Raw genomic sequence first — 27705 nt, forward strand, 5'->3', positions numbered from 1 at the left:
GGGCTAGACACCTAAGACTGTACAATACGTCCACTCGAAACCAAGACACCAACTAAGTCATATTCAAGGTACTTATTAATAACAAAACACTAGGGCTAGACACCTAAGACTGTACAATACTTCCATGCGAAACCAAGACACCAACTAAGTCATATTCAAGGTACGTATTCATAACAAAACTAGAGCTAGACACCTAAGACTGTACAATACTTCCATGCGAAAACAAGACACCAACTAAGTCATATTCAAGGTACGTATTCATAACAAAACACTAGGGCTAGACACCTAAGACTGTACAATACTTCCACGCGAAGCTAAGACATCTTCATATCTTTTCTTATAGTAACAGTCGTTACTAGAAAAAAGTTACAAACAAATTGCAGCACGCGGGCCATATCCTGACGCAACTTGGTGTTATCCGGCCCTTTTCAATGTCGGCACGAAGTGTAGAAAATCACACACAAAAAAAAACAAAAAAAAATTACAAATAGTTCCGATCGAATTCACAAATGTACCCAGGACTATTCAAACTGTAGTCTGGTGTTTTGATCGTTTAAAGTAATAAAATTAAAAAATCGTTTGGCGTTATTTTTTGACTTGAAAGAAAACCTAAGAACTGCACATGGAAACCTACAAGATAGGTTTCTTTCCCCAACTATTATTAGTAAAAGAAAAGATAATATCTTATACGGTTAACCTTTCATAGTAAGTCCAGTAGTACTTATATTAATTAAAAATAGATGACCTTTTTTAACAACAGTTATCTGCATTTGACTATTGACCTTTCCGTATATTATTTTCTTAGTACAACGACACAGAGAACTCTTTTGAATCTATTGATTTTTTTAAACAAAAGTTTCCATTTTTTGTCATAAAAAATTATTTTGTTAAAGTAAGTAATAATAATAATAATAAGGCTTGTCTTCGAGTCCAAAGATTAGTGAGGAATGCAGTATTTCCCGTGGATGCGCAGCCCCATCTGTGACCTACATATTTTGCCACAAGCAGGGCAAGCATAACTATTGTTCGCAGGTGGTTGATTTACATTATAAGTAAGTAAGTAATACAAATGGCATAAATATATATATATATATATATATATATATATATATATATATATATATATATATATATTATATATATATATATATATATATATATATATATATATATATATATATATATATATATATATATATATATATATATATATATATAATAATAATAATAATTTTCAAATTCAATTTTTTTAAATTTGTTCGAAACAAATTATATTTTATTAATCTATTGAAACCCAATGAATAATTCTGTTAACATTGTACATTTCTATCTAAAGCCAATATTACCTTTTATATCGTCTTGATATAAATGGAAGACTGCAATATAATTAAGTTTACACTATATGACATTTTTTTTTAAATGTTACTTTAGTGTTCTAGTTGGTTGGATTTAAGATCATCTAATAAATCGATGGATCGCAGCTTCTTCTTGTTTTTTTTTTATACAACTTAACGATGTTTCTTTAAAGTCCAAACCTTCGATAGGAAGGTGAGAATTCCGGCGTGAAGGGTTCAAACCCAAGACAATCGAGTTCACAGTTCAGAACTTAGTTCACACTACCAGACCACCATCTTGCTACTTCACTATACAAAAAAGTAAAAGTAAAGTTTTTTTTTCAGACCTTGTGGTCTATGGTGCAGGTGATGTTAAGGTCATCTGTTTCTGTGGCCTACGGTTTACGAGGGTGTCATGTGGCCAGAACCACAACTAACCGCCATTACTTTTCCACAACTGATGACAGGTACCCATTACAGTCGGGTGAACTTGCAGGTGACCTAAAGATCCCGAAAAAAAAATCACAGTTTTCACCAGGATTCAAACCCGCTACCTCTGGTTCGAAAGCCATGAGCTTTACCCTTCAGCCATCGTGACTGCATCTTAACTATATGCCAGTTTGAAATAGTTCAAATCTTTGTAACATGTGGTAAAACACTGAGAAAGTACTCGAATACAAAATGCCAATGTGTGTCTTTAGAAAGAAACAGATTAGTTAGAAGTCAAATTAGGAAATGTTTGTCACTATGTTATCGTTTTATTACGCGAGCCAATTTGACCAAGAGACTGAGGTGAGATACACACAGCTTGAAAATGGTCGCCCCCGCTTTAGACTTCTAATTAGGTGAGTGCCCTATTTGGTCTTAGGAAAAGAGGGTGCAGATCTCAAATGTTAAATACCACTGGTGAAACAGCAAGATACTTCAAACCCTTACGACAGACGTAGTGTGGAATAAAGTTCCAGGTCAAATTAGAGTACCCATCTACTGCTCAAGTTCAAAATCTAAAATATGTGACCTAGTCTAATTACTCAATTTAGCCTTTGTAGATAAGAACATGCCCACGCACGCACGCACAAACAAAATACACACACACACACACATACACAAAGGTACATATATTTTATTTGTAGTGTTTTTTATGTTTGTATCTATCGTCATGACTGTAATTGTTTACCATTGACCAGATAAGACTTAACATTTCCTAGTTCTGTTTTGTTTTGGTAACAAGTAACTTGAGAGACTTTTGAAGGTTTGAATAAAACTTTTTTTTTCCATTTTTCTATAGGCTCTAATGCTAGAGGAAAGTTTTCTAGCAATGTGATTATTAGTGTTGTTTGTAAAATGTTTTACATGTTTCGGATGTTCCTTCAGAGTTGAAGATAGTTTACTTCCTAGTCCAAACCTCCCGCAGGACGACGGGGGATGGGAGCGGGCAGGATTTGAACCCTCGACCATCGATAAATCCGAACGACAGTCCAGCGCGCAAACCTCACGACCAGGCAGCCATCAGTGGAGCAATCAGTGTCTATCTATCTATCTATCTATCTATCTATCTATCTATCTATCTATCTATCTATCTATCTATCTTTCTATCTATCTATCTATCTATCTATCTATCTATCTATCTATCTATCTATCTATCCATCTATCCATCTATCTATCTATCTATCTATCTATCTATCTATCTATCCATCTATCTATCTATCTATCTATCTATCTATCTATCTATCTATCTATCTATATATCTATCTATTGATATATTGATTTATCTATCGATCTATCAAAATATATAACAAAAAAGAAATTCACATTTAGAAAAAAAAAAATTCAATAAATGAGAAACATTCAAGTTATTTATAAAAACAATTAGTAGATCAACCATGACCATCATCATTGACAGATCTCACTCTTCGGAAGACTTTGACTCATCTAGTTGAACATGTCCCATTGTAGAGACGTATTGTGGATACTGCGCGTTGTAAAGTAAATGTAATTGAAAACTTTTAAAATTACTCTGAATATATCTTCTTTGAATTTCTAGATCAATGTTTTAACAACTCACAACCCATTCAAAGTGTCTATTTGACTCCTGTCAAGTTGAAAATGTGGTGTAGGCTACTGCTACTGGTGGTAGTCCTCTTTAGTCCAGTCACCTCGGACATCACCGTCCCTGTCACCAATCACTGGAATGGAGGCTTCCAAGCGTCTGCCTGTTTCCCCATCACTGAAGAGATGCACTCTTGGACGGTCACACTGACATTTGATCAACCGCTTACCAGTTTAAATGTAGGTTTTTTATTAAATGTTTTTTTTTTTTTTTATTGTTTTCCTGAATCGTGAAAATGTTTTTTTAATTGTGATACTTGAAACTATCTGATGAGAGAATTCATTGGAACTAAAAGTTTTTCACAACGATCCAGCCATTCATCCCAGTGGCGCTACAACACATCTCTAAATTCTGATCTATCCTGTGCTTTACGTCTCCATGGCCGGACTTTTAGCTGTTGTAGATCTGCCTCTACGTCATCTAACCACCGTTCTCGTGGTCCGCCTTTGGGGCGCCTGCCTTTTGGTTTTTGTTGGTGAACACTCTTTGCTCCTCTGTCCTCTGGCATCCTTTCGAGATGACCAGCCAGATATCATCTGTTCCCTTGTAGTTCGTCCCTATGGAGGAGTCTTCATAGAGCTGGTCTATTTTGCTCTATTCGGTTGCCTTATGGCATCAGAAATGTTTCTGAGGATTTTTCTTTCCCACGTGTTGAGCAGATTTTCAGTGTATGTTTTGTCAGCGTCCAGGTTCCGCTTGCATGACTACAGGTCTGATGATGAGTTTGTAAAGGGTTATCTTTGTCTTCCTAGATGTAAGTTTGCTTCTAAATATGTGTTATGTGTTATAGAAAGCTCTGTTGCTGTCTGGCGCTATTTGTTCCTTTACTTCTGGCATAAGGTCATTGTTGGAATGTATCCCAGGCTTGTGCTTATTTTCATAACAATCTTAAACATATTCTTCAAATGTCGGTCTAATTCACTGTTATATTTTCACTGTTTTAAAATTCGAGACAAAAATAATAAACAACTGACAATTCGATATTTACAACAAGCATACCATAAAATTTAAAATAAAGGAAAGTTCCCCGATCAGGCCATGCCATCTATAGGGCAGATGATGTAAAGGTCATTTGTTTCCGTGGCGCACGGTTAACGAGAATGTCATGTGGCTAGCAGAACAACCAATCGCCTTTTCCCCAACTATTGTCAAGCTAGAGCTGGGCGCCCAGAAGATCCCGAAATTAAAAATCCCAGGATTCGACCCCTCAGTTCGGACGACTTTAATTTTTAATACTCAGCCACCACTATACAGTGAACTAACTTTAAATGTTTATCGAATGTAAAATTCTACCGCAAATTCCGGTTTCGAATATTTTACATGTGAAAATCACCAGTTTAAAAACTATAATAGTTTTTTTTTTTTAGTTTATGTAATAATAATACAAATAATTTTTATTGTTAAAAGTAACATCTGTTAAATCTCATTTTTACTTTGAAAAGACGCACTCAACGTGGCACGGGTAGGTTGGGTATAATGCAGTATTGACTTGATTTGATACTGTTTCCACAAAGCTGCTTGTCTGTCTGTTTGATACATTTTGTACACTTTTTGTTTCCACACCCAATCTCGGATCAAGCTTGATTTTCACACAATTGTTTCTTTTTCCTGACAACACAAGAATCAATTTAAAAAAAAACAACATTTAGTGAGCTGAACAAAATCAATGGGTTAAAAATATTTCTAATAGCACAGATAGTCTAGATATATTACAAATTTAGTTACATGACAGATCCAAACTAACTGATACAACTTCACTTAGTGTAACTTTTGTTTTCAAAAAAGTTTTGTTTAAAATATTTTACTTCTTTGAAGGATCCATTTTTTTTTCTGATGGAATTCTCCTAACCTGTAACTTCTACAATCACGGCTCCTCACCAAGTGATGATTGGCGATCATGTCACAGTCATAAGTGCTTTCCTTGACGAAGATCTTTTATTTTTGGCAATATTTTTTTCTTCAGATTTAAGAAGAATTTAAAACTTTTAAAAAATTGTCTGAATGTAAATGGCAAAAGAAAAACAAAAGCTACCCCAAAAAAAAAAGTATAATGTATCTGAAGTTTAGAACTAGACCAAAATACACATACACATCATTTAAAGACTTGCTTGGTGTTAAGACCTAAGTAACCTATTTAAATGAATCTCACTGGTGTCAGTCTTCTTTAAAGTGTGTGTTCACCTGCAAACGTACATATTTCTTTATAGTTTCCACTCTGAGACTCACCTTGGCAAGTAGCTGATATGTTCATAGTTTGACATATTCAGATCAATCCCATAGTTTGGGCTCCTGTTCCGATTCAGTCCCGTTGTTTGGAGTTGAAATTCCTATCAGGCTTTCTCTTTGAAAGTTTCCACTTTGAGACTCGCTGTCGTGTAGTATAGACAAGTGTCTATTTCTCTCTCCTAACTCTGTTTTTTTTATTTCCTCTACTGGTAGTACGTGTACGGGGCGAGAGTGTCTTGTATTTTTTTTGTTTTGAATTGTTTTGCTACGTCACAAAGTCCGGTGACATCTATGGGTCATTCTTTGTCATGAGGCAGTTCACCCTCTGAGTTTGGTTGTAGCGGACGGTGTGTTGGCCCGTAAAACGTTATTTGTCTGTACCAGTTTCTCGGACTTATTATTCAGTTGGATTTTTGGGACCCCTGTTTAGGGTGAGTTATTCGTTTGTGATATCTATTATTGTATGTTGTATGAGGTTGACACTCTTTCTATTTTTAGTGTAGAAGTTGAGAGTATTGTGTTTATTTTGTTTATAGGGTGCCAGTGTTGGAGTTGTGGGCGTCGCTTGCCGTCTCAGAAATATATATTACAGTTTTTCAGTGTCATTGTCAAATTGGCGATTATCTGAGGTCTAACTTTACTATTACCGAGGTTGGCAGTTTTGTGACACCAGTCGGTCAGAGTCTGGTGGACCATAAAACCAGGGTGACAAGTTGATAGCAGTAGCAAAGGTGCTTAAATTAATTATTGAATAATATCTTTATATATACCTATTATCTAATATATATATTGTCTATTTATCATCCTCATTGTACATACACATATATGTTTCATACAATTAAATTCATTTATTTTTGTTGTTATTTAAACTATTCACCTAGTTGTTTACTGTATGTACGACTGTGTGTGAGTGATGTTCTTGTCAGGTTGAACCCCGGGACCTTAATAGTATACAGCTAGTTAACAACCCAAATAAATCCTAAACCTGACAAATGGGGGCTCGTCTTGACAAGTATCTGACGTGTTCATAGTTTGACATATTCCCATAGTTTGGGCTTCTGTTTCGATTCAGTCCCATTGTTTGGAGATGAAATTCCTGTCAGGCTTTCTCAAGTCCGAAATCTGATGTCTGCAGCTGTAGACACAGGAAGCTTGTTTGTGTATTGTCTAACATGACAAGTATTCTGTTTGTTGAATGTACAATGTTTGGCTTAGAGGCCAAAACTGCTTGGCTACGGCTTTGGCCACTCCACCCTAAAAGGGGGGCCTCGAGTTCGGATTCTAACTCGAGCGGAGTTGCGTTTTCTGAGCACCTAAAGGAATCTTAGAAACCTCCTAGACACCCTCTCCGCATGTTTCATCAGTTCTAGAAATATGCCTTATTTATTAGAATGTAGCTACATCAATATTATATCTTTTAAAAAAATCTTTTTGTTGGTAAGTAACGCAAGCTTCCTCAAGCTTCCTCAAATCTCAAGTCAAGAATGTCTTTGCAGGCCTACACTGCTGATGTCAAGGAGACCTTGGAGGGGGGTAAAGTTTTTGTTCTCCACAATAAAGACTGGAACAAAGAGGAGCACGTGGGGGACAAGCTGTGTTTAGACTTTCAAGGTCACGGTGAGTAGTTAACTCATACACACCTTATGTTATCTTATACAATACAGACGTTACTTCAAAAGAGAAGATGATTACGTCCTACGCGTCATGCATCTAGTCATGCACGTTAACCAGTAACTTTAATTCTGCCAAGTCGCACTGGTTTTCCTGCTCCATTCCGTGCTCTATTACAACTAGAGAAGAAGCTGTACACATTTGTCCTAGCATATGGGACGAGAAATGTACATTTATCTTTGTGTCTTTCTGAGAATTTTATTAAATTTTGTTTTTGTATTTGAAGATTATGGTTCGGTGTTTTATGTATAATTGCTACTTTACTATTAAGTTTTCTATCCTGGAGGCTTTCTAAATTTACTGATTTTACTAAAGATGTTACTCTAATTATCCCAGTAGATCGAAATAACTTATCAACCAAGAACCTGTTTATATTGCAGGTACCGGAGATATAGCACCTGTCATCACAGGTACAATCCACGCAGGAGACGTTACAGGAGCACCAAACACAGGTTATAGCTGAGCACATCTTTTTTAATTAAAAAAATTATTAAAAATGAAAAAAATATACTTTATTTATTATTATTATGTATTATTTACATTTTTCAATACGTACTTTCAGAAATGAAATAATTTAACCGAAATTCCAGTTATCTTTAGCATTAATATTTTGAATCCTTGAAAAACAATTCATGCAAAATGATGAAAGCCTAAAATATGAGTAAATCAACAAAGTTAGTCATTACACTTTCTTATTATTTTTTTGTTAAAGCATGTGGAACATTTCGGTGAAATTTTTCAAAAAGAGATTTGCGACTCTTCGTGTCATTGCTAACGTATGCCAGATTGATGACTATATCTTTATTTCTGCTTTTAGTCCCGTCTTGGACATAGGCCACCAACAAGCTTCCTCCAGGCGTCTCGGTTCTGGGCAATTTTTTCCAACTGGCCCCCCCCCCACCCCGTCTTCCCATCTGCTTGGCATCACTTTCCAAATAGCAGCGCCATGTATTTCCTGGGGCCGTCCTCTCTTCCTTTTTCTTGGAGGTTCCATGTGGGGCTTGCCTTATATTGTTGGATGCAGGCTTACGAAGGGTGTGACCTATCCATCTCCAGCATCTCTCCAGATATCTACTTCTATGGGCTGCTGCTTTGTTCTTTGCCACAGTTTGTCATTCGAGATCATTAGAATCTTCCTAAGACAAGTAATTATGAATACCTGGATTTTTTTCTCTTCGGGTCGATGCTCCATAAAGCAGCAAATGATTACACAGTGTTAGGCTCATCTGTTTTTCAAATCTTGTTGGGCAACAAAAAAGTGACTTTTATACTTTGAGATAGTGAGCTCATGACTTTTATACTTTGAGATAGTGAGCTCATGACTTTTATACTTTGAGATAGTGAGCTCATGACTTAGATTTTTTAAAAGAGATAAATAGATGCTATTTTCTTTAATTATTAAAATAAATAAATCCTAAAAAAAAAAAAAAAAAAAAAAAAAAAGGACCATGGGTATTTGCAATGTACGTTTTGTTTCCTTCATGTATGTGCGTGCCTGCGTGTTATTGATCTTGAACTTTAACTTTACATCAACAGCAGCATCAACCACACAGCACTCAACATCCTCCAACAACATGACACCAACAACTCACACAGGTAGGTTTCAAGCTAGTGACTTACTTTGTCACCAGGCAATACATTCGTCACTAAATGTTGTGGTGTAATCAACAGATTCTCTTCTAATAAACAAGCTTCACCACAATAAGTGTATATCCTAATCTAATTCATTGCCTACATTTTTTTTCTAAAGCCGAAAATGTGCTAACATATTATTTTAAACTCATATTATTATAGTTGCAATGTGTTGATTGTTACTAATGTTACTGGTTGAGCTGTTTAAATATTTATATTTTGACTTGGGTATAAACTAAGGTTCTGAATATTTGTGAAGGAATTTTTATAATAAAAATTTCGTTAATTTTATTTTAAACACATTATCATTATGTTATTATTATATTTCAACACTTAGCCTCGACCGCTAGAACGACGCAAACAGCCCATGTTACTACCAAGCCACCAACACATTCCAGTTAAGTGACCATTGTTCAGTTGAAGTATTTGGCTTTTAAACGTATTTGTTGTTTGGTTTTCTTATTCTAACCATGCACACTAATTATCCTGAATTTTATTTCGTATTAATTTGAAAACAAATACTATGCCTTCTATTAATTGAACAGAAGAATCATTAAGTCAAGAGACAACTTGGAAATTTAAAAAAAAACTACTTTATGAAAAAAAAAACTTATATTAAGCATAGTTGTATTAATTAGTTTGGATCCGTCATATAATTAAAATTCTAATAGATCAAGACTAACAATAAAGAAACATTTATAAAAATATAAAAAAATAAAATTTTAACCCTTAGCTCAAGTCTTCTCAGGCTTCTCAAGCCAACACGGTAACTGCTGTGCTTATGAACAAGGAAGATTGTATAATTATCTATTGTTTTTATAGTCTTGTCCACTTTTTCATTTTGTGTTCACAAGGACTCGACCTATATAGGGGAATAATTCAGCTTTTACCACCACTTAAGTCAAGTACTAATTCTTTCCATTTTTCGAGATACCAAACAATTAACTAATTAATTAACTAGAGTTTGATATTTTTTATTGATTTTAATTTTTATTGATTCTTGTGTTGTCAGGTAAAAGAAATAATTGTGCAAAATTTCAGCTTGTGTACAACCTTTTTACCATACAGACAGACAGACATTGTGAGTCGACATTAACTTTGTAAAAATTGGTGCGAAGAATGAGCATAACATATTAAAAATAGAATTCATCCTTTCAAAGGGGAAAATCATAAAGTGATTTGAGAGTGAGACAAAATTGTGCCTTATTTTATCTTACCTTATACAGACTTTACTTCAAAAAAGAAGATTCTTTCTTTCTACGAGTGTCCCTATGTTTTGAACAATTTTACTATTAATAAACATGTGAAAAGATTGCCTATATATTGTTTTGTTTGTAAACTGTTTCGGATGTTCCTTCGGAGTTGAAGATAATTTACTTCCAAGTTCAAACCTCCTGCAGGACTACGGTGGATGGTAGGAGGACAGGGTATGAACCCGTGACCATCGAGAAGTCCTAACAGTCCAGCGCGCATTAAGCACGACCAGGCAGCCATCCTAATGGATACAAGAAGCTAACATCGATATTATTCAGTGTTTATAGAACTCTACATTTCCTCTATTTAAGTATCAGAGAATTCAGCCGATGTTTCCTGTATTAGGTTTTCCAGCCTAGGAGTAGGTAGGAACATTGTGGTTTTCCTGAAATGCTTGACCTTGAGTGAATTAAAGGGGCCATAAGATCAAGGTGCTATAGAGGCTCTTGTTTTGATGATACGTATTTGCTACCTGTTTAAGCCTCCTAATTGGAAATGGGAGAATAGATTTATAGTTAAGTGTCCTGTTGCTGACCACTGAAATTGCTGGTTCGATAAAAGGCTTTGGCTAAACCAGTTCTAACTTCACACCTAGCCTCTCATAAGGGGAATGTAGAATTAGTCGCTGCCATGGCTCCACCACACCCTTATGAACCGTAAACATATTTTTTTGGTTAGTTTTCTTTTTAGATTACTTTTATAAGGCTCATCTTTCATGCCATAGCCTGCTTAGTGTGCTATGGTCCAATCTCTTTTGTGGACCTGGGGGGGGGGGGGGAAGGCAAGTGGTATCTGGGAGAAGAATACTGTGCTAATTGTAGGCACCCAGCAAGCACAACTCTGCTCGAGTTGGGATTTGAACTCTAGCCCCATTGTTAGGTGGCCAAGCCGTTGCCAGTTTTCCCGTCTCAGTCTTAGTTATTAACATTCCCCCCGTAGTAGGAACTGCAAAAGAAAAAAAAATAGACATTCGTGTTCCCGTATTGTGAGATCTTTAGAACTTATTTCACTTTGATGTTCTTCCAGCTACAGCTTCAGGGCCTACTCATGCGCCAGGTGAGTATAACTTGTCACTAGCAACAATACCTAATCCATAGCACTCGGATATCGGGTGATAGTAAACCTAGTTTGATATTCCTTAGTCTGACATGGCCTAGTTTCTTTTGTTGACCCAGTTTATAATGCCAACGGTTACCCAGCAACGATGACGCTAATAAGAGAATGGAGCGAGGGCTTCACTGGGGAGCTGGTCTTCTACCCTGGTGAGGATCTGCTTGGCTGGGTGGTGAACATTACTTTCAGTTCACCAGTCACAGGTGTAGAAGTAAGTCTACAAGCATTCCTTATTTTTTCTTCAATCCAAACCTACAAGAATGTATTTAAATAATAATTTAAAATTTTACATTATTAGTTAAAGTAAAATGAGAAGATAATAGACTTCAACATTGTATATCTGAACTATCTTTGTAAGTTTGATCAATGTACTGACATATTTTGATTTGGGTAGTTCTAGGTGACCTTTTTGTAGAGCTTTTTAGACTTCAGAAATTAAACGTTTGTGCTTTTTTGTTTTCTTGAGATGAATTTTATTAATCTTTTTAAGTTAAACGCAGTTTCGTTTTCAAATATTTAAATCCTTTTACTGTTTACATGTCACCTTTCAAATGTCATCTGTCACCTTTTTGCTTGACATCTTTAATAAATCACCAATCACATGTCATATGTTAATATTTTGTTGCCTTCTTTGTCCATATAACTGGGTATTGGGTTTAAGCCTTTGTGTTGACACTATAAAGAGATATATCTATATTTTATAATCACAACCAAATATCATGAGGCACTAATGGTGAAGTGATATTTTTTTTACAAAACCTATATCAACTCTGTCTGTCTGTCAGTCTGTCTAATACAAATCTTGTACACGTTCTTCTCCCCCCCCCCCTCCCAATCCCTTTTTCGCCTCACTACCCTCTCGGATCAAGTTGAAACTTTGCACAATTAGTTAATAGTCATTAACGAAGACAAGACACGAATACAAAAAAATATAAGTTAATTTATAAGTGGTTATTAACTATTTTTGATTTTAATAGAACAAGGGATATAAATCGTGCAGTATTTAGAGATATGACAGTATTAAATTGGTTTCTGTTCCTTGTATAAGCTTTATTTTTGTTAGCATTTGTTTTTCTTATTAAAGAGCAAATCAAATGCGGTGAGTTGCTAAAATGTCTTTTCAATAAACATTGAACATTGGTATTTGTTATTCAGAACTCATTTAAAATTCAGTGATACCCATAGAAAATCCGCCCTCCGAAAAATAACTGAAAATGAGTCAGTGGTAATACCAGCTACAAAAATGTTGTTCACATTTTAAGCAGAGAAATGAAGCCTATTTCTGACGCGTAAAAAATATAAACCTCAAGATCCCATTTATTAATGTAAGTACTAGATCCTCGGGTTTCTAATAAAATAGTATGGGGTCAATTTAATTTCGTTTTTATACCTTCTTGGTCATCTGGCCGCGACATAAGAGTTGGAAATTCAAAGGGCGCCGAGGCTGACATAGTCTGGGCACCATTGATTTAGATCTTTAGTTTTTAAGTTGGAATTTTCATAAAACGATTTTAAAAAATTGTAAAGTTGCTGAAATGTTTATATATTTTGTAGGTTTTTATTTTTATATATATTACTTGATGAGACAGTAGTGAAACTATTCTTTCACTAGGCAGGTCTTGGTCAATTTTATAAGAAATCCCCAGATGGACGCGTGTTTACGATGGTCAGTATGCCTGACCAAGGCGTGTTCAAGGCGGGTCAGAAAATGAGAATGGTGTAAGTGGATGTTTACCAATTTGTTGACACTTCTTCCTTCTCTCTCTTTCTCTTACTTTCTTTGTTTCTTGAAGTCTCTTTGAAATTGCCCCTTATTCGTCTCTCATTCACTCTTTCTTCTCTCTGTAACTTCTCTCTATTTCACTCTTTCTTTTTTTCTTTCTCCTCTAACATATTATTTGCTTTTTTTTCTCTTTTCGGTTCTTTTAAACTCTGCTACTTTCAAATGGATGGATGGATAGATAGATAGATAGATAAATAGATAGATAGATAGATAGATAGATAGATAGATAGATAGATAGATAGATAGATAGATAGATAGATAGATAGATAGATAGATAGATACACACATATACACATATACACAAACATACATACATACTTACATACATACATACATACATACATACATACATACATACAAACATGCAAACACATATACATACATACATACATACATACATACATACATACAAACATGCAAACACACATACATACATACATACATACATGCATACATACATACATACATACAAACATGCAAACACACATACATACATACATACATACATACATACATACATACATACATACATACATATTGATGTAAAGATACAAAAACTCAGGAATATGGACATTTTTATTGTATTTAGATTTTTAAAACTAAGAAAAAAAAATTCTGGTCAAGAGTGAATTTAACAACATGAAAAACATAAAAAATACTTAAAAAAAAAAACAATACTCGTACTTGTATCAATTAGTTTGGATCAGTCCAGTAATTAAATTTATAATAGATTTAGACTGACAATTAAAAGCGTATATAAAAATAAACCTTACAAAAAAAAAAGAGAGAAACGAAAGGGGAACTTATTTGTTACCTCTTTACCTACATATGGAATGGCATTCGTTTTGAAAACCGAGTCAACTGAATTGTTCCTGTCAGTTCAAGCAATCACATTTATTGCACATCTAGATTTATTTTTTTGTCTATATATATTTATCTCTCATTCTCTCTCTTTCACTCTCTTTGTTCTCTTCCGCTCACTTTTTTACTTCCGCTCTTTCTTTCGCACTTTATCTCTATATGTACAATATTGTCTCACTCATTTTTTTCTCTCACTCTATTTCTCCCTCCCTCTCTCTCTCTCCCTCTCTTCTCTCCCGTTTTCTCTTTTACTCTATTTAAGTATTTATCCCTCTTTTTAGCTCTCTTTCTCTGTTTTTTTTCCTATTGCCCTCACTCTCTCGCTTCCTCTCTTATTCTCTCTCTATTTCTGTCTTTCTTACACTCTTTTTATTTCTCTTGCCTCTTTTTTCTCCCCCTCCCCTTTTATATAGTTTCTATTTCTTTAATAAAACAACTTATTTACACATTTTGACTCATTCCCAAGTCACTGTGTTTAATATAATTATAGTCTTTGTTGAAATTTAGAAAAAAAATAAGCATCGAAATATATGTTATAAAAACATTGAAATATATGTTGTGGTTGCTAATTTGAATAATAAAAATGTTATAACTTCCTGTTACAGATTCATTTCACATTTTCTGGGCAATGGCAAGGCTCCCACAGCAACTGCTGTCTTGTATAATATGGGTAAAGACACCTGGAAAGTCAATCCTGCTGTCACTAGTAAGATTGTTATGGATTGCTGACACCATTTTTCGTTCATAGCAAAGCTTGTTTGTTGTGTGTTAAGAAAGAGGTGATAGAATTGAAGATATTCAAAGTTGTTTTTTCCATTCTTCGAACTTGACACTTCACGCTTGCAACGTAAAGACTGGTAAAAGTGTCTTTCCATTTTTACAGAAGAATTGTATCATACCAGAATTCCATTTTGAAATCTACCTGCAGTACCAAACCATTGTATTAAACCGATTCAAAGTGTCTTCTATTCGTTCAATTATCTTTCCAGTCTCATCTTATCTTTATACATTGGTATCTCATAGTATCTTATCTCTACTTATCATATCTCTTCTATCTCTTCTCAATTCTCTCTCTCTCTCTATTTTATTTCCTTTTTATTATCTTAGTATATTTTTCTGCTTATCTTATATCATATAATATTATATTTTCTAAATGTATCGTATCTCTTGTGTTTTATTTAATTGTATCTTATCTTGTCTTATTGTCTTATCTTTAAGTTTAATAGTTTTAATATTTTTTAAAATAGAGTTTCAAATCTGTGACATTTGAGGCTGCGCGCATAAGTTGACATTAGGGTCCTAATAACTAGTCATTATAAGTCTACTGTTGCTTTATAAATACATGTATATAACAGACTTTTGATAAATGTCGACTTTCTAATTTTGAATTTAGAATCATGAGGAAAGCGTTTATAATTTTCTTAAAACTCATGTGTTTATTGTTAACATTTGTAGCGGACACATCTAAATACAACTACAACGACCTGCTCTACAAATCTATACTATTCTACGAAGCTCAACGCTCGGGAAAGCTGCCAGCCAATAATCGCATCCCTTACCGGGGGGATAGCGCACTGAACGACACGGGAGACAACCACGAGGACCTCACTGGCGGCTGGTATGACGGTAAGAGTTTACACCCTTGCTTCTTTAAAAATAAAAATGTTATATATGCTAGCGCTAAGGCTGGTGATCCATTACCCAAATTCGCTATTATGCCTCAAGGTGGCACTCGGGTCGAAACGATCGCTAGAGGAAGCTATTAGGCTAAGTAAATAGCAAAACAAAACTCCTGTGGGAGTGTTTAAGGGAATACGAGAGCCTTCACACTGCACGGTGCGGAGTTGAAAGAGAGCTTCCACGTCTCTGTCGATAATCCATGCGCCGTTCCTTAAGGGACCGTTACACTAATGGCGAGTCCTGCACGGTTAGCTTGGTACAACATAGGAAAATGGCGGGGGTTCCCGGTGTGTTCGACCTTCGGCCATGCATTCTAGTCCATGAACCCGGAGTGCCGGATATATCGGAAATAGCAATGTTTTACAGGCTTACACGCCTAGAGTTCGAAAAGCCTTCGGCTCAACTCTTTTGACGATTACATGGTGATCATATATAAGCTGAAGAAGTTGACAGCCAGGTCTGAATTAATTTTTAGCTAATTTTACTATTTATAGGAAAACAGACAAATCCCATAAACCACATGATACGTTATTTATAGCCATGAAACATTTTTTCTAGACAGTTAAGAAGTTTCCTTCTCTCATATCGTTTGCTCCAAAGCAGCATTAGGTGACACAAACGTTCAATTAAAAACAAGAATAAATATTGAAGAAAGTAGGGCCTTCTAAAAAATTCTACAGAGAGCCTCCACCTGCTGAAATCTGCCATTCGGTTTAGCTTTTTTTCTCCGTGGGATGAAGATACACCTCCACATTGGTAACTTTATTTAGATAGTCCAGGTCTATGTGGCCCTTGATGCATACAATTTACAGATCCAGCGTACATACTAACACATGAACAAATTAATCATAATTTCAGCTGGCGATGATATCAAGTTCAACTTTCCAATGGCCTACTCTGTAACAGTTTTAGCTTGGGGCTACATCATGTACCCTGAGGCCTACAAGTCAGCTGGACAAGAAGATTATCTCCTGGACAGTATCAAGTGGCCTCTAGACTACTTGTTGAAATGCCACACCAAAGATGAGGAACTATACGTCCAGGTAGACACGCAAATATGTCCTGGTATATATGTACATACATCTAGGTAGACACGCAAATATGTCCTGGTATATATGTACATACATCTAGGTAGACACGCAAATATGTCCTGGTATATATGTACATACATCTAGGTAGACACGCAAATATGTCCTGGTATATATGTACATACATCTAGGTAGACACGCAAATATGTCCTGGTATATATGTACATACATCTAGGTAGACACGCAAATATGTCCTGGTATATATGTACATACATCTAGGTAGACACGCAAATATGTCCTGGTATATATGTACATACATCTAGGTAGACACGCAAATATGTCCTGGTATATATGTATATACGTCCAGGTAAACACGCAAATATGTCCTGGTATATATGTACATACATCTAGGTAGACACGCAAATATGTCCTGGTATATATGTACATACATCTAGGTAGACACGCAAATATGTCCTGGTATATATGTACATACATCTAGGTAGACATGCAAATATGTCCTGGTATATATGTATATACGTCCAGGTAAACACGCAAATATGTCCTGGTATATATGTACATACGTCCAGGTAGACACGCAAATATGTCCTGGTATATATGTACATACATCTAGGTAGACACGCAAATATGTCCTGGTATATATGTATATACGTCCAGGTAGACACGCAAATATGTCCTGGTATATATGTACATACATCTAGGTAGACACGCAAATATGTCCTGGTATATATGTACATACGTCCAGGTAGACACGCAAATATGTCCTGGTATATATGTACATACATCTAGGTAGACACGCAAATATGTCCTGGTATATATGTACATACGTACAGGGAGAGAACAAACTGTAATAATAAATGGTTCTAAATCAACACCGATAACAGTAAACTCAGGTGTACCTCAAGGAACAGTCTTGGGTCCACTACTATTTTTAATTTACATAAATGATTTACCCAATTGCATTACTTCAGGAACAAAAGTCAGATTATTTGCAGACGATTGCATAATATATAGAACAATAAAAACAACACAAGACACAGATATTTTACAAAGAGAATTAGATGAATTACAGAAATGGGAATCAAATTGGAGCATGTCTTTCCACCCAGAAAAATGTCAGTTGTTAAGAGTAACAAAAAAACTAAAACAAATTAATTCCACTTATCTAATTCATGGCAAACCAGTAACACAGACTAAAAACGCAAAATACCTAGGTGTTATAATAAATGAAAAACTGTCATGGAATCCACATATTGATGAAACTACAAAAAAATCAAACAAAGCATTAGGATTTATTAAAAGAAATTTCTATAAATCAAATAAGAACATAAAACTAAAATGTTATTTAACCTTGGTTAGGCCAATAATAGAATATGCATCCTCCGTTTGGGACCCCTCAACTCAAGAAAACATTAAGAAACTAGAACAGACACAAAATAGAGCAGTGCGATTCATAACAAACGAATATTCACATTTGACTAGAGTAACACCTTTAGTAAAATCACTAAATTTAGAAAGCCTTCAGGACAGAAGGCTCAAAAGTAAAGTAGCAATAATACATAAAACACTGAACCATAATCTTCAAATACAAAAACAAAATTTAATAAAATACTCTGAAAGACACAAAGATAAAGGCACATTCCTCGTCCCATATGCTAGGACAAATTTGTACAAATACTCCTTCTTCCCTAGTGCTATTAGAGCATGGAATGGATTGCCTGAGCTAGCCAGGAAAACCAGTGACTTGGCAGAATTTAAGTCATTGGTTAATATGCATGACTAAATGCATGACGCGTAGGACGTAATCATCTTCTTTTTTGAAGTAACGTCTGTATTATATAAGATAAGATATGTCCTGGTATATATGTGCATAAATCCAAGTATACATGCACATGCGTCCAGGTACACGTACACATATGTCTAGGTATACATGTGCATACGCCTTTGTATACATGCACATACGTCAAGTGAGCATGCACATACATCCAGGTAGGCATGCACATACGTCCCGGTATACATTCACGCGCATACGTCCAGGTATATATGCACATACATTCAGGTATACATGCACATACATTTAGATATACGTGGACAAAAGAAATAGATGTGTTTACTTATTTACATGGTGAAGTAGTTTGCTAGTTTTATCCAACTAATGAGTTTGTTGTTTTTCTTCTTTATCATTTTTTTTTATTTTCAATAGGTGGGTAACGCCACCAAGGACCACGCATTTTGGGGACCACCAGAGAAGATGATACAGAAAAGGCCTTCATTTAGAATCAATTCGACTAAACCCGGCACTGATGTTGCTATGGAAACGGCTGCAGCCTTTGCTGCAGGATCCATTGCATTCAAAGCCAAAGGTAAATATTAATGATCTTTGCATATGCAGCATCAAAATAATGTGCTCATTGATAATGTAATGACCGAAACCACCCGGTAAATAAATAATTTTCATGATCACCATTTATTATAGATAGAGACACTTTAATTGCTAATCATGAATTGGAATTACGCTGACATGATTAAATCCTTTAATTCTTTTTTTTTTTTTTTAGACAAAGGTGGCTTTCAGTTTTTTTATGTATTTTTGTCATTGAAGATAATGAGGCTTGTCTTCGAGTTCGAAGTTGAAGGATGAGAGCACGTGACTAGTCTTAAATGTAATTTACATATTTTGCCACACCCAGTGCAGACAAATGCGTCGTTTGCCGCTGGTTGCCTTTTCTCTTTTCCACATCTACGCCTCGGTAGAGGATTTCCTTTTGGTTAGTCCCTAGATCTTTTTAGGAAATGTCTAGATGAGTCTTGGAAAGGCGCCTGCTGCCAGCTGCTCTCTTCGATGCCACTTAAACCAAGCTGGCACCTGAGCTGGTCTTTAAAGCGTTTTGGTGGGCACGTCTGCAAAAGCGATGATTTGTGAATGGATCAAGTCCAAATGGTACAACAGCTGGGACCTTTATAGCACAGGACGGAAAGTCTGGAGAGTTCTCAAACGCTCAAACAGAAAAGACGACTGGTGGCAGCTAAATAGAAAGGTGCAAGCAATCTTGGCACGACTCCGCACTGGACACTGTCCGATAGGAGCCTACTTCGCTAAGATCCGAGAGAATCACGGCCCCAGATGTCGATACTGCCATGCTGAAGACGAGACCTTGGAACACATCCTCTACGAATGTAGGATGCTCAGAAACACATTAAAAGATACGACTAGTCTTGAAACAGATAGAACTGGTGTATGCGGGGGTCTCACCTTGTATGGAGACAGGCTGACCCTACAGAACACTGCCAGATACCCGGATCGTGCTGTAAGGGATTAATCCCAGTAAGGAGCATTAGTGCATAGAGGCTTACAAATGATGTTACGCTGATCACATTTAAAATCAACAAAAACGATTACATTCGGCATGCGTTCGTCCATCATACTAGATATGTGAAGTTGTGAACTCAAACTATGTACTTGTATGAAAAAGAACATAAGGATATTGTATGATATACTACCACTATTAAATGTATATTTTTTGCTGATTTTTTTTTAACTTAAAATATGAGAGTAAGTTTTACAATATGCAGATACTTTGTTTAATAGATTTCTTTTTCATGACAACAGACCCTAGTTATTCAACAACTTTATTGAATCATGCCAAAAAACTCTGGGATTTCGGAAACAAATACAGGGAACTGTACAGCAATTCGCTTCCAGGTGTATCTCCCTTTTATAGGTAAGTGAATTACTGACCGATCAAGGCAGCATGGTTTTGTTTCTAACGTCTTGTTAAAATTTAAAACGAATTGTAATTTGGACATTATTATTAAGCCATAACTAGAGTGTATTCTGTTGCAGCTTTCTGTATGCAATGTTATGAATAAAAATAAAGTCTAATGCTTTAAGGTTTTATTAGCAAAAAAAAAAAAAGGACTTCAAAAGAAACAACAACATAAAAAAGCAGACTTTTACAAAAAAAAAAAAAAAAAAAAAATAAGCAGATTTCTAAAGAAACAACAAAAAATAAGCAGACTTCTATAGAAAGAAAGAAAAATAAGCAGACTTCAGAAGATACAAAAAAAGCAGACTTCAAAAGAAATTACAAAACATAAGCAGACTTCAAAAGAAATTACAAAACATAAGCAGACTTCAAAAGAAATTACAAAACATAAGCAGACTTTAAAAGAACACAAAAAGGATAAGTACACTTTAAAAGAAACAACAAAAAATAAGCAGACTTTAAAACAAAACAAAAAAAAGAAACAACAAAAAAAGAAGAATTCAAAAGAAACAACAAAAAACATGAAGACTTCAAAAGAAACAAAAACAAAAAAAAATAAGCAGATTTTAAAAGAAACAACTAAAAAAAACAGAATTTAAAAGAAACAACTAAAAAAACAGAATTTAAAAGAAACAACTAAAAAAAACAGACTTTAAAAAAAAAAACAACAACAAAAAAAAACAGACTTTACAAGAAACAAAAGAAAAGCAGAAACCAAAGGGAAACAAAGAGTTAAAGCAACCGTCAGACGCCTTAGTCTATACACCAGATAATTTAAAAGTCATCTGTTTATATGGCAGAGAATGTACGTGGATGTCATGTGGCCAGCACAACAACCAACTGCCTTTACTTTCCCAAACTCATGTCAGGTACCCAAAGAGTCCTAGGAATCCTGTAACTTCGTAATCGCCGCCTTCTCCTTAACTCGAGATCCCTCTGTTTGGAAGTGAAACACTTGAGCACTCAGCCAGCACTCAGTCAGTACTCAGTCAGCAGGCCTATTGAAATGTATGATATTTGATTCCTGTGCTGTTCGTATCACCATGTTTTAGTTTTATCTGGACACTAGAAATAACAAATAAAGATCGGTAGAGGAGCTAGCTAGATTTAAACAAATTTCTAATAGATATTCAGTCACTGAACTATATATTCCGATGATGCTCTAGGCTACCTGTCTTTCTTATTTAGGTCAAACAACTACACAGATGAACTGTGCTGGGGGTCACTTTGGTTGTACCAGGCAACCAATGACCTCACTTACTTGGCTGAAGCAGAAAAGTATTTCGACCCTCATCCAGCCTCGGAATTTTCTTGGGATGACAAAACTGTGGCCAACCAGGTCAACAAAATTTGTTTCTTTTCTTTGTTTCTTTTAGTTTGTTTGTTTTAGTTTGTTTCTTTTAGTTTGTTTCTTTAAGTTTGTTTGTTTTAGTTTGTTTCTTTCAGTTTGTTTCTTTTCTTTGTTTCTTTTAGTTTGTTTCTTTTAGTTTGTTTCTTTTCTTTGTTTCTTTTAGTTTGTTTCTTTTAGTTTGTTTCTTTTAGTTTGTTTCTTTTCTTTGTTTCTTTTAGTTTGTTTCTTTTAGTTTGTTTCTTTTCTTTGTTTCTTTTAGTTTGTTTCTTTTAGTTTGTTTCTTTTAGTTTGTTTCTTTTAGTTTGTTTGTTTGTTGTTTTTCTTGCTCTCGGAAGGTGAATTGCTAACCCAATCCAATGTCAGTACTCGCAATTAATTTGAATCTCTCTGCCTAGTCTTCTTTTAGCGCTAGGTACTTCTCCCAGCTAAGCTCCAATCTCTCCAAGGACCTAACTGGTCCAAAAAGTAAAGGAAAAGCTTAGAGTCTCTTACCATTAAATTGTTACTTAGCAAAGAAAATGGCATCTTTAGAAAATAATATTCTTCTTGAGAGATAGCACACATGCCAACTTCAGTTGAAGAAAGACGCTTAAACAAATCACACATTTCATTGTTAGGTCCAGGGCCGGACTTAGGCCACTGCAACCTACGCGGTCGTAGTTTGCCGCACTTTTATAGGCCCTGAGCTAATTATTAATTAAACCATTATAACTTATATATAATAACAGGGTTTCCGCGGCCTCCTTATTTTCCCAAAAAAAATATTTTCGAAAAAGTACTGGAAATCTCCTGAAATTATAAAAATCTTCTGAAAACGTATTCAAATCTCCTAAAAATATAGACAAAGCTGTTATTTAGGGGTGCCAATCCTATGCGCGATAAAAATTTGCATTGTCAGTTTTCTTTTAATAAACATTTATTGTAAAGACTATTTTCTAATACAAAATCTTAACTTTTAACTAATTATCCTTATCCCTATATTTAGACTGGGCCCCGCGCTATCCGTTTCGCATAGGGCCCGCAAATGTTAGGGCCGGCCCTGGTTACTCTGATATTTCTCAAAGATGTAGCATCATGAGCTATTCATATTCTTTTTTTTTAACTCATGGTTTAACAAAATATATTTTCTTATTGTTTTCATATGACCTATGTTGATCAAAAATATTTTAAACAGCAAATAACATTTAGATCTATTACTGCCAAAATATTTCTTAATCTTTTCTAATCTGCCATAATGTCATAGATTTTGTTAGTTGATTAAATCAAACTGTTTCATGATCATAACAGCACTACTGAAGATTTTTTTTATAGAATTAGTCCTGGCGTATGGAATAAGAAATCTGCTTTTACCTTTGTGTTTCTCATAGTATCTTATATTCTATTTTATTTGTATAGTATGGATCAGTTCTTTGTGAATTATTTACTTTTGAAGTCTTCCGTCCTTGAATTTACTGAGGGTGATTTATTGACTAAGTTTGTACAATGTTGTCACTACTGTGATTGTAAAGTGAAGATCCGAACCCTAACACCTTCGCTGCTCTCGTTGAGCAGGTTTTATTGTACAAACTCAGAAAGCTCGACACATACAAGATGGCTGTTGAGAACACCTTCAAGTATTGGTTCCCCGGCGGAAGCTCACACTACACGCCGAAAGGTTTAGCTTATAGCATGGAATGGGGCTCACTTCGACACGCTGGTAAGTTGGACAAAATTATAAGCACTAGTCACATGACAAACTTCTTCTTTGACATAGAACACGTTATTCAAAATATAAATGTCCTTCCCCATCCAAAAAAAAACCACATCTTCCCCACAAGAAAGTCTCTCTCTCTCTCTTTCTCTTTACCTCTCTAAACGGCAGTTTAGACCAACACGTTGTCACGTCTCCTGTCTGTACGGCTCGATTAGGCTCAGATATATACTAAAACACTGACCTATTTAACCACTAGACTAGCATATAAGGGTATCTTATCTTATAAATTGCATAAGTTCCTTCAAAAGGGTTAGATCATTAAGTACTACGAGAGTCAATGTTCTAATCTATTCGTGCATGTTAATAAGAAACTCAAAATCTGCTTTCATTGGTTCAGGCAACCCTTTTCATGCTCTAATGGCTCTAGGTAATAAAGAGCACTTAATTAGAGAGTGCAATAAACACACGAACGTAAACAAACAAGCAATAGAGAAAAAGAATACTTTTTAAAAGTAAACAAAAAACTGCATACACATGTGACATCTCTTCTTCATTTCAATGTGGAAAGCAATACAAAGGAAACGCAAATGTGACTAAACGATTTCTAGCAATTAATCTTCTATTTGTTTCTGTTGAATTTTTTAAAATTCTGATTAAAACTTCTTACTTCTCAGCCAACCTGGCACTCGTGGCCCTTGTAGCAGCCGACAATGGAATCCATACACTTGAGTACAGGCACTGGGCCATGTGCCAGATTCACTACGCTCTAGGAGACACAGGATTCAGCTACGTCATAGGCTTCGGGGACAAATATCCCCTGAGACCTCACCACAGATCTAGGTCTGTGCAATCGTTTTGTTTTTGTTGTTGTTTTTAATGGACATTTCTTAAAAGGTGTGTGTCTTCTCTCAGTGCACTCTGTACCTGACAGGAAAACGAAGTTTTTAAACCCATTAAAACACAACTTTTTTAAATGTTATTTTCAGAACTATAAGCATGGGTTGGGTTCTTTTTGAAGATTCATTGATAAAAGTGGGCCATCTTTACTCCGACCCTGTTTATAGTTTGCAACAATTTCTTAGTGTTTGTTTGTACACTGACAAAATACCAAAAAGTTATCTTTAAGCTTACATTTATAGGGTATTACATTTAATATAATTTCACTAATTGAACTTCACTTTCAGCTTTTATTGATGTACAGTTTTGTATAAATAATAATTATTTTGTCACGTTTTAAAACTTCACAGCTCATGTCCGTTCCTGCCAGCCCACTGTGGTCCACCCATGTTGAACTTGACCGAGCCGAATGTCCACACTCTGTACGGGGCCCTCGTGAGTGGCCCAGGCCCCGACGACAGCTACTCAGACGTGCGCACCAACTACTTGTACAATGACGTGGCCTGCGACTATAATGCGGGGTTCCAGTCGGCAGTGGCAGGTCAGTTAATAGACAGAAGCGCAAGGAAGGGGGGAGAAACGAGATGGTTTTAAGATGACTTTTACTTCACTTAAGATGCTCTTTACTTGATTCAAGATGACTTTTACTTCACTTAACATGACATTTACTTCACTTAAGATGACTTTTACTTCACAAGATGACATTTACTTCACTTAAGATGACTTTTACTTCACTTAAGATGACATTTACTTCACTTAAGATGACTTTTACTTCACTTAAGATGACTTTTACTTCACTTAAGATTACTTTTACTTCATTCATAATGACCTTTACTTCACTTAAGATGACCTTTACTTCTGTTCCGTACAAGGAGAAAATTCGATTTTTGTCTCTGTTATCCACTTTGTCTTCCTACAGTTCCTTTAGCTAGACTTTCTTCTCCTCCCCATTCCTTTAAATGGCTAATGTTCTTGAAGTAAAAGAGATCTCTAGTGGTGAAATACCTGAAATTAATTTCGCTTTCCATTTGTACAGCTAAGAGCTTTATACCTACTTCGCAAAGGCTGACAATCATTTAGAAGATTTAGGATTTTGTTTTTAAATATTGATCGCGAGTATGAGGAGGTGCAAGGGCAAGACTCATTGCGTCTCTGCAGCCCATAGGAAAGTTAAGCTAAGAACTAGATCAGCAGATCCTCAACGAAAAGTAGCTTCTCTAAACAAAGCAGCTTCACTTTGAAGTTAAAGTGGTTTAGTGAATAACTCTCACGCATTCCTCTACCAGATTAAGTAAATATGTCCTCAAATAATAAGTGTATCGCCTTTACGGCCCCTTACTTACTTAGACTTAGGTCCTCCCGCGCCGTTCCTAGCATCGAGCGGAAAGCTGTCTCCACAATGATTTGTCATTGGCAATGTCTGAAGCCTCCTCCCACCTGGTGTCCACTGTTTTTGAGGTCCTCCATGAAAGTGTGGCGCCTAGTTATTCGAGGACGTCCCTGTTTGCGCTTTCCTCGTATTGGCCTCAATGTCATCGCATCTCTTGGTATGCCGAGTTCATTTAGTCTGAGAACATGTTCCACAAACCTCACGCGACGCTCTGTCACAACCTCACTTAGTGTTCGACTCCAAGCTCGGTACAGGAGCCCTTGGATCTTCTATAAAAAAAAATAGATAGTCTAGATTTAGCATTTCAAAGTTGTGAAATAAAGTTAAACTTTAAAGATATTTTATATTTATAAAAGTCGATCCACGGAGTACCATGCGCCGCTATTTTGCAGAGCCCGCCTAAGGCCACTGCAACTTATGCGACCGCAGTGGGCCCCGCACTTTCATAGGACCCGCGATAATTCTAGGTGTATAAATTATTAAATTATACCATTTTACAAATTATAACAGATTTCCCGCGGCCTCCTGATTTACCAGCTCATGGAAATCTCATGAAATAACAAAATATACGAAAAAGTCCTGGAAATCTCCAGAAATTATTAAAATCTTTTGAAAACCCATACAAATCTCCTGAAATATATAGACGAAAAAAATTTACTTTTGGGGTGTCAGTCAACATGGAAAACGCAAATCCTTCGCGTAATAAACAAAGGCATTATGCAATACCCGTAATTGTGGAATCTGGAGTAAGAAGCTTCTCGCGCCTTAAAGTAATGAAGAATTACTTGAGGTCAACAATTCTCGTAGACAGATTGAAACATTTGATAATTCTTGCTAATGAGCGTGATTTATGTAGGAAATAGAATTTTTATGATATACTGTAAGACTTTGCTACACGCATGGCTCGTAAAGTAATTCTGTACGTAGTAAAGAATGAATAAAATGCAAAGACGAATTTATTTTCTAATACAAACTCTTAATTTTCACTTATTATCCTTATCCCTACCCAAATTTAGCCCCTCGAAATCCTTTTCGCACTGTGCCCTACAATGGTTAAGTCCGGCCCTGCTATTTAATGACGGGTGAATACAGAGTAGATTACTTGTTCTCCCCCCCCCCCTTCTTTTTTTTCGCCACTAAAATTACGTGGGGTAACTCTAGTCCACCTTACAGAAATACAATAGTGATCTTTTCATGACTTTTTGTTCTTGGTCACAATGGTTAAGTCCGGCCCTGATATTTAGTGACGGGTGAATACTACTTGTTTCCCACCCCCTATTTAAAAGCCTCTTAAGTTACGCGGAGTAACTCTAGTCCGACTTGCAGAAATAAAATAGTGATCTTTCCATGACTTCTTGGTATTCAAACTGTTGAGCCATGAAGATAATTATATATACAGATGTTTTTTCTTTATTTGTTATTGCCTTTTAGCCCTGAAGTCTTTGTGGCTAAGATCAGAACACCCAGAGCAACAAAATAACGCAAAATGTCCGTACGTTAGTGGAGGTTCGGACAACATCATTGGATGAGAAGTCTCTGCCATTAGGATCTGATAGCTTATACAGGGACAAGATTTATTTTAACCTATCTAAATTTTTGTAAAAATAGGAATTAATTTCAAAAGCAATAAAAAGTAAAGTATATTGCACTAAAAATGGTGTTGGTATTTGTGATTAAAATAATATTGTAAATAAAGTTGATATTTTTTTTCTGAAAACAAAAGTATAAATCAATAAAGTCATGGAAGAAAGATATGTCTAGCTCAATACTGAATATAAACTGTTTTAAAACATAGACCACTTTGTTTTTCTTTAAATTATTCTTTCTAATGTTACGTAACATAATTTGAGACATTTTTGTCAATAGTCTACGTTTCATAGGAACACAATGCAGAAAG

The 27705-nt window shown here is 35.5% G+C and overlaps 1 protein-coding gene across 3 annotated transcripts; it reads left to right on the forward strand.

Moving 5' to 3' along the window:
- The first annotated feature begins 2438 nt into the window (after window positions 1-2438).
- On the forward strand, window positions 2439-27602 carry LOC106069215 (endoglucanase A-like). Of its 3 annotated transcripts, none has more exons than XM_056023879.1 (19): window positions 2439-2586; window positions 3379-3623; window positions 7167-7287; window positions 7722-7793; window positions 8878-8937; window positions 9311-9370; window positions 11254-11283; window positions 11403-11551; window positions 12953-13059; window positions 14590-14690; window positions 15440-15610; window positions 16523-16707; window positions 18914-19073; window positions 20321-20432; window positions 21666-21816; window positions 23380-23524; window positions 24196-24361; window positions 24769-24959; window positions 27240-27602. In XM_056023879.1, the coding sequence occupies exons 2-19, from the start codon at window positions 3441-3443 to the stop codon at window positions 27335-27337; spliced, it is 2262 nt and encodes a 753-aa protein (XP_055879854.1). In that variant the 5' UTR covers window positions 2439-2586; window positions 3379-3440; the 3' UTR covers window positions 27338-27602. The 3 variants fall into 3 exon arrangements, with proteins under 3 accessions (XP_055879854.1, XP_055879856.1, XP_055879855.1); XM_056023880.1 differs by lacking the exon at window positions 2439-2586 and adding an exon at window positions 2633-2654; XM_056023881.1 differs by lacking the exon at window positions 8878-8937.
- Window positions 27603-27705: the final 103 nt, after the last annotated feature.

Source organism: Biomphalaria glabrata, chromosome 3 (genome assembly GCF_947242115.1).
Source record: "Biomphalaria glabrata chromosome 3, xgBioGlab47.1, whole genome shotgun sequence".
In the NCBI taxonomy this organism is placed as follows: Eukaryota; Metazoa; Mollusca; class Gastropoda; family Planorbidae; genus Biomphalaria; species Biomphalaria glabrata.